At 36.2% G+C, this 8219-nt stretch overlaps 1 protein-coding gene across 2 annotated transcripts; it reads left to right on the top strand.

Moving 5' to 3' along the window:
* Positions 1-3426: 3426 nt before the first annotated feature.
* On the top strand, positions 3427-7480 carry LOC125842044 (uncharacterized). 2 transcript variants are annotated; one of them, XM_049521241.1, is made up of 5 exons: positions 3427-3823; positions 5511-5606; positions 5715-5763; positions 6016-6133; positions 7182-7480. In XM_049521241.1, the coding sequence occupies exons 1-4, from the start codon at positions 3440-3442 to the stop codon at positions 6096-6098; spliced, it is 612 nt and encodes a 203-aa protein (XP_049377198.1). In that variant the 5' UTR covers positions 3427-3439; the 3' UTR covers positions 6099-6133; positions 7182-7480. The 2 variants fall into 2 exon arrangements, with proteins under 2 accessions (XP_049377198.1, XP_049377197.1); XM_049521240.1 differs by having other exon boundaries at positions 7166-7427.
* The last annotated feature ends 739 nt before the right edge of the window (positions 7481-8219 follow it).

The raw sequence follows: 8219 nt of genomic DNA, 5'->3' as shown, positions 1-8219 counted from the left end.
TTGGACATACTAGAGAGTATCTTAGAGGAGTCAGTCCATTTAAGGGAGTGACTTAATTCCTCCTTGACCTTACTCAAATCTTTTCTTAGTTGAGAATTTATTTCAAGAGAAGCGATTAGCTTAGACTCAGAATTTTTTAGCTTTTCTTCCAGTTCTTCCTAAAAAATGCTAAGCTTTCTCTTCCCACCTACTGAGTTTCCAGGGTCCTTCTAAGATGTTATGTTACAAGACTCTAGAATACCTATCCCTTCACTAATTTCAGCAACTTGAGACATGTCAGTGGTTCGTTCATCAACACAATTAATAAGCAGAGCAACAGGTTTCCTCAAATTTTCTATAGGCAGATTATCTAGATCATCTTTAAGATAAAAAAGAGTTACCTCATCTGAATCCTCTTCATCATCAGAATTTGCCATTAAGGAGAAAATAGAGTTGAAAATGCTTTCATTATCCTCAATGGCCATCATTGAGACATCCTCATGACTCTCTTCATCTTCTTCTGATTCACTTGAGTCATTTCCCCACACAGCAAAGGCATTTCTCACCATCTGATCCACATGTGCCTTCCTTCGAGCATGGTCTGGGACCAGGTCCCTCTTGCGAGGTCTGGTGTCATGAGTTTCCTGCTTTGTACTGGGGCAGTTCCTCATAAAGTGTCCAGGCTTGCCACACTTATGGCAGAGAACATTTACAGTAGCAGTTCTGCTGGAAGGGGTTTTCTTTTGGAAGCCTCCATGCTTCTTTATGATCTTCTGAAATCTTTTAGTGACATATACCATCTCATCCTCCTCTTTAGTCTCTTTACTTTGAGATATTTTCAAAGCAATGGACTTCTCCTTCTTTCCTTCCTTCACAGTTGACCCCTGTTTCTTGTTCATCTCATAGGTCTGAAGGTTCCCAATCAGTTCGTCCATAGAAAGCGTCATTAGATCTTTGGCTTCTGTTATGGCATCCACCTTGCTTTCCCAAGATTTTGGAAGCACCTTAAGAATCTTGCGAATTTGCTTACGGACAGGAATAGTCTCACCCAATCCTCTCAGCTTGTTGGTAATAGAGGTGAATCTTGAGTTCATCTCAAAGATGGATTCCCCTTCCTTCATACTGAAATTTTCATACTGAGTGGTAAACATATCAACTTTAGATTCTTTTACTCGTTGAGTTCCTTCATGGGCTGTTTGAAGACAATCCCATATCTCCTTGGCAGTTTCACAAGAAGAAATTTTGTTGTACTCATCTGCTCCAATTCCGCACACCAGAATCTTCTTTGCTTTGTAGTTCTTTTCTATCTTTCTCCTATCTGCCTTGTTGTAGTCCTTTCTGGTTTTGACAACAGTGGTGGTAAACTCTCCATCCTTCACTTCCTTTGTAGGAACATATGGACCTTCCTTTGTAGGAACATATGGACCATCAAGGATGATGTCCCATAGCTCAGAATCCTCAGCGTTGATGTAGTCATGCATTCAATTTTTCCACCAGCCATAATATTGTCCATTAAAACGCAGTGGTCTGGTAGAAGATTGTCCTTCCTCCATGTTGGGTGGAGCAGCCATTCTGTCAGAATCTTTCCTTTTCTTAGTGTTAACCAGAGAGAAAAGACGTGCTCTGATACCACTTGTTGGAATGTATGCGTCCACTAGTCTAGATGGGACCAGGTCCTCAGCACGGTTAAAATAACAGAAAATAACATAACGTGCTGAAAGTAGAGATTGCACAACAACTTTACGTGGAAACCTCCTTGCTCAAGGGAGTAAAACCACGACCTGGCCTGCCAGGACTTTTCAAAACTTCTTTCACTAATCTTCTCTAAGCAAAAAGCAAAAGCAAGTTTACAAACCGGGATTAACCTACTAATCCCAACTCTAAGTAATACCTCCTATTACTTAGATGAGCCAGAGCAGATATAATACTGCTCACTATACTAATCCTAACGGATTAATATAGACCTTTTAGAGTAAGAACCTAAGTTACCCTTAACCTAGTTCTTACAATGATTCAAACAAGTTTGAAACGTTTCTTTTACAAGAAAAACTGATCTTACAATATCAGAACTATTACAAGCAAACAAAATAACAGCTGGTGCAAGAAGCTCTTGAAGCAATCGATCAAATCNGGGAGTATCCAGCACCTTTGCCTCAAGAAGATTAAATTTCGTGAGCAACTTCTTGATATATTTTTCTTGGCATATTGAAGTGCCTTGAGAGGTTTGTTTAATCTGCAAGCCTAAGAAAAAAGTGAGTTCTCCCATCATGCTCATTTCAAATTCGCTGCTCATCATATTAGAGAATTCCTTGCAGAGTAACTCAGTAGTGGCTCCAAAGATGATATCATCCACATAAACCTGCACAATCAGCAACTCCTTACTTCTGGATTTCAAAAACAGTGTATTATCAATTTTACCTCTTTTGAACCCATTTGCAAGAAGGAATTTTGACAGTCGCTCATACTTCTGGACGAGTATTCATACTCTGCAGAGGACCAGGTCCCTGCACTTGTGAGGAGATCATCAAAACACCAAAAGACATAAGCTCTTATTAGGGACATATTGGAATTTTTTCTTTACCATTACTTCCCTCTATTATGGATTTGGTTTTGGTGCAAAAGGGTAATAACAGGTGATACAAGTAAGAAGTATGCTATGCTCATCATTAGTGCCATACTAATTTTGTACTGGGCGGGTTGAAAACATGAGGTTTTGTTATGCAGGGCAGGTTGAGGTTGAACATGCACAACAATCGCCCTCGCCCTGTTGTCATTCCTAGGTGACTTTTACCTTTATTTGTCGTGTCTCAAGTTGAAATTTCAAATAAGAAAGTAAATGTCAAGAATTTAATTATTTTTTTTGATCAATTCAAAATTAAAATTAGTTGTTTCAACATCCCTTTGACACCGTTTAAGTCATATATACAAAATCTATACTATGATGGATAGACAAATAATCAACATGAGAAATTTCATATCACAATACACATAAATTTGAGAATAATTTATACATAACTTCCATTTATTTTTTAAAAAAAATTGGAGTGATTCTTCTCCGCATTAACGTGTGTAGCAAACTTATACTCACATTTAATCTTTTTTATATGGTCAATGTTTATATAAAAAAAATAAAATATTATAAGATGTACTTCTTAAAAAAATCACAGAATTTTATCACTATTAACTAAGTAAGAAAACAATTTCATATGAATTATTGAAATATTTCACTAAAGTTTTTGGCATTTTGCACCTCGATTACAAATTTACATGTATACTTTATTATGATTTTGCGTCATATTGTATCTATATTTTTTATTGCACCATAAATTAGATTAGCGGCTTCTCAAATTTCAGTTCCACGTGACAATTTCAAATTTTGAAAAAACCGGGTGTATAAAATCCCCAAATTCAAATTAGTAGTAGTAGCTATTCGCATTGCACAGAGAAATTTCGAGAAGAGATGAAGAAGACATCCAGATCAACGAGGAAGTCATCGGCGATGGATTTTCTGTCAACTCCGCCGGCTACCGCGGCCGCAAGTCCTGTCCAATCGATGAGTGAATCTCCGAAGCCATTCGAGTTCAATTTCAAAAAATTCAAAGCTGGTACAGTTTCGCCAACATCAGCAAAGAGGAGGAGTGGAAAGAAGAGCTTCATTTCAAGTCCGGTGCAGTTGAAGCCTGCTGGTTCACCTGCGTCGGTTAAAAATTTGAAAACGATTGCGGATCTGAAGGATTTTGCGTCGTCTCAATTGGACTCTGTTAAGGGCCAGATTGAGCGATCGCATGTGGAGATTCTCAAGGACCTCGAGGCTTCTCAGTCTCGCCTTCAGAAACGACTCAAGGTCTGTGTGTGTGTTTACACACGTAGCCATTAGATTATGAAAATGACGTTTTATTAATACATTCTGTGTTTCGTCTTTCTACTATAGAGCATAAGCTCTTGCCGTTTGTTGATTTTACTTTCCTTCAACATCCATTTGCTAATGCTTAGAGGTCAGTGGTGGAATTATATCTCATCCATAGGTATATTTTATGTGTGTATGTTTGTAGTAAATATGAATGTGTGTATCCTGGTAATTATATTTTATTCAAAGTGTATGGACATGTACGAAATCTTTTTTCGTTCTGTCATCTATGCTTCCACATATTCGCAAGTTGATTGAAGTTTTTTGGTTTGTGTTTCCGGACGGATACACTGTCTGATGTGTGTTGATTTCCAGCTAATTTTCTTAATTTGGTGATCTGTCATAGGTTTCCGGTTTGTTGATCTAGTTTAAGAACTTGAATGAGCTGCATCAGATACAAACTATTGCTCTCTCTGTTTTGATGCTGCTTTTGAGCTTTGAGATGCAGTTACTTTTTGAGCGTTTGCCAAAGCTTATAATCTGAAAACTTAGATGTAAGATCCGTAATATAACGAGCTGGAAAACTGGAATAGTGAATGATCTAGAACATCGTGACATTATTGAAGTTTAATAATTGGACGGATGGTTACAATTCTGATTTACTCAGAATCTTATATTTGTTACGAAGTATTCCCCCGTGATGTTTCATAATGCTGGATTGCTGAAAAATTTGATTCTCTGCGGCAAGTAGTAACTAGGGAGAGTCAGAAATGTGTTATCAAGTTAAATCGGCTTTCAGAATAGTAAATCTATTCTGTTTGCTGAAGATGAATAAGCTTGTGGAAACTTCCTCAATAGATGGACTAAAATGTGTCTATCTTTAGGATAGTTAGATTTGGCTCACAAATATTCAAGCTTAGTGCCTAGTTCTGCAAATTGTCTGATGACATGGTGACATTTAGCACTGAAGTCTTAATTTATGCTCTTTTAAGTGAGATTCCAATACCATATTCGCTGTGCTCTGCCTTTAAACATGAACCAGAATGTTTTGCTGATCACTTTATTGAAAGAGGATATATAACAGACTTGCAGAAGATATGAGTTTCCTTTTGAAGTAATGATCTTCTCTGCCATTTGTTCGATGGAAAGTAACCAGATGTATTTGATTGTGAACTCTATCGTAGAAACTTGAACTTGTTACATGCAAAGTCATGGTTTTCAATGACATCATCTGACTAATAGAGAGGATCTATATAATGTTTTTTTTGTGTTACTGAAGCCCAAACTTCTTCTTTTACTATTAATGAGTTTAGAACAGTTTTGAGTTATTGACTTAAAATAAATTGAACAAGTATAAGAATCTTGTCTGCTGTAGGTTGATCTCATGCTTTTCAAGCTCCCATCAAACTTTGGATAAAATAGATGAATGATAATCCATTGAGCTATGTGATTTTCTGTTGTTCATGATTCCATTGAACATGGAGTTTGGTTGTGTTTCGTGCTCGTGATAAGTAGTTTTCTCTCATTGGCTTTGTACTTGTTATGTTGTACTTCATCTAGAATAACCATCCATGACCAGTTTTCTAGTTAGTATAGCCTATCCCATACCTAGGAGCTGTTTCATATCTGTTGTAAATTTGGTATTTCGTTGCATTTTCCTTCTAATTTCTGGGTAATTAAGCAGATTCAGACACAAGGATGCCAGCAAGTGGCAGATGAAGCTGAAAGGGAGTACAAAAAGATGTCTGAGCGAATCACTGAAGGCAGGGAGGCAATGAAGGTGAATCTTCCATTATCTGCTATTACCTTTCACAAGTCTGATCCTATTTATTCTCAATTCTCCAATGCTGTGTCATTACCATTATTTAATTTAGTTTTTCCTTTCTAGGGTTCATATTCGATGTTCATGGCAGAACTTCAAGCTAGTGGTGCTCGCTGTAAGTTCTTAGCCTTATGCCAACATTGAGGATATGCTTTTTAGAAACTGCAACTCTACTGCCACATGTTTCTTGAAAATGCTGAACGCTATGATTACCTTGAGGTGTTAGTCTTTAAATACTTGGAATGAGCAGATGAAGAAATTGATCTATTGTTCTTCTTTTGGCTTGGCCAAAAGTGTAACAGCTTCTTCTGTATTACCTTCTGGATTATGATGAACATCTCATAAACCTTGTTCACATACTTTACAGTGTGCAAACAAGCCATTCCTGAGCTGTCACAATCCGTCGAGAAAGCAATAGATACTCTCAAGAACCGTTATGGGATCCATTAATCAACTTCAGCTCGTTGAAGGCTTTGGCGTTTGAGGTAATTCCATTGCTGCTTTATTGTTGTACTTGTATCTATCTTGTGTTTCTTTAAACCTGAACTAATAATCATATGGGGCGATAAGTGTTTTAGTTATCTATCCTATACGTATGTTAAGTAGTATTACTTTTCCTGGTATATGGAACATGATTCGGGAAATTTTTTCTTTTGATGGTGCAAGATCACCAGAACAATATGGAAGCCAGTATAAAAGCATATATACAAAGTTGTGGCATGTTCATTTTGACGCATGTGAAATCTACCTGGGGGGAAATGCCTATGAATTCCCTTTTATGAAAGACTTGATATGATCCTAGTTTGCTCAATATAATCATCATTATTTCTGTTTGAATAGTGTTTCTCATGCATTTATTTTATTTATTCCTCGAAAGATTGTTTAACATTGAGAAATAAATGGAAAATAGAATTAGCTCTTGTAAAAAAAAAAAGTGAGTATCTGGCATATCAGAGATAACCGTTAGAAATAAGTACTTCCAAAATCATTGTGTGCTTGGCTCCTACGCAGAATGATACTTTTTCACCTTTCAAGCCTTCATGCATCCAGATAAAATTCCTTCATTTTATCCTCTATATCATTTCTATTCAGAAATTAGCATTAAGTAGTACATATCCAGGAGGGTTGAATCTGTGATTGATAGTAAATCATCTTTAGATGGCAGCTAGGCTGATAAGTGAAAAAGACATTGGATCCCCTCTCCATTACATTGATATAAACATTTTGTTTTTGTGTTTTCGATTGTTTACTCAAGAGTGTGTGTGTGTTTTCTGATCAAATGATCATCTGTCCTCCTGTTATAAAGCATTGCCATTTTGCTTTGGGTGGGCATTTTTCGAAACTTGTAACCCATTTGATTTTGAGCTATATAATTTCTGGAAACTAGTTTCTCTGAATTTCATCAAACAAAGACGGTGTAGGAGGCTAGGAGCACATTGAGACACTTCAAGTGATCATCTTTTGAGGCCTGCTTACATTAGAAATTCAACTCACAAAAATTCAAACTCCTTTTTAAGTGTCATCTTTTTGCAGGCATAATTTTCGATTGAATAGATTGGAAATAGGAAGACTAAATCTGAAGGGTGATCTGAGGCAGTTTGCAGCTTATAATTTCAGTTTCTTGAGGAATAAATGCAACCCGACATGCAAATTTGGGTGCTTACTCTTGTAAATTTTCATATTTTCTTGATGCATTGGAGAATTCTAAGAAGGTAATCTGTTCATCCACACTTATATTAGCTTTCTGGTGATTTTCTATTAGAACATCACTTTCGTGCATATATAGGCAATATAGTAGAAAAGAAAAGAAACCTGGAAGAGTTCATTTTCCTTATCCACCAAAAGTACCATCCCAGTTCCAATTTATTATTAGAGGTGAGAAAATAGCTTCTAAGGCCTTTATTTGGTCAAGTTTTTATAATTAGTCACAGTTAAGTTTGTTAATGCCGTTCTTATCTGAAACTTTATCAACGAAATATAGTCATATGTAACCACAATAAGTTTAGAAGGGATAATTATAAGAAAAACACAAGTTGTCACATAGACTCCATCATTTGGCAATATCCAGCCCATTATGAGAAAACTTGTTCGGTCAGTTTAAGCCCGTCAAACTAGGTCCCAAATTAATTAGTAGTACTAACTAATTGAACTTGACTTAAAAGCTTTAGTAGTTGCAATCATAATGTAAACAACTTCAAAATCAGACGTTACTGGATTATTCAATAAGTTAAGGATAGTTCCTAGAGTCGTCCATCGGATTAGAGCTTCAAAATTTGCATAGATTGGTTTGAGCTTTTGGAATGAACCTTTTATATTGAAACTTTAAAACCCTCATAATAAGCCTTTTACGTTAGAAAGAAACCTGGCTATCTTATCAATGCCTCGTGGTTTCGAACACAGAATGGTTACTCTAAAATTTTTTGGATGTATTTCCTTCATAGCATTGGTAATTTGGTATACTATTTATTCATAATAGATATACAAAGTTAAGTAGGAAAGAAAAGTAGTTGGACAATTGTTAGCCAGTATTATTAATTGTTTTACGTCAAACAATAAATAATAAATTTGGGT

Source organism: Solanum stenotomum, chromosome 10 (genome assembly GCF_019186545.1).
Source record: "Solanum stenotomum isolate F172 chromosome 10, ASM1918654v1, whole genome shotgun sequence".
Taxonomy (NCBI): Eukaryota; Viridiplantae; Streptophyta; class Magnoliopsida; order Solanales; family Solanaceae; genus Solanum; species Solanum stenotomum.
Note: the sequence above shows the minus strand (reverse complement) of the source record. Positions and strands in the feature narration are given on the sequence as shown.

What these genes read in the sequence shown, in the direction of transcription:
- LOC125842044 (XM_049521241.1), top strand. Translation starts at nt 3,440, where the DNA reads ATGAAGAAGACATCCAGATCAACGAGGAAGTCATCGGCGATGGATTTT. An exon ending in AAGGCAGGGAGGCAATGAAG is followed by an intron (nt 5,607 to 5,714) that starts GTGAATCTTCCA and finishes TTTCCTTTCTAG; the next exon opens with GGTTCATATTCGATGTTCAT. An exon ending in TCAAGCTAGTGGTGCTCGCT is followed by an intron (nt 5,764 to 6,015) that starts GTAAGTTCTTAG and finishes CATACTTTACAG; the next exon opens with TGTGCAAACAAGCCATTCCT.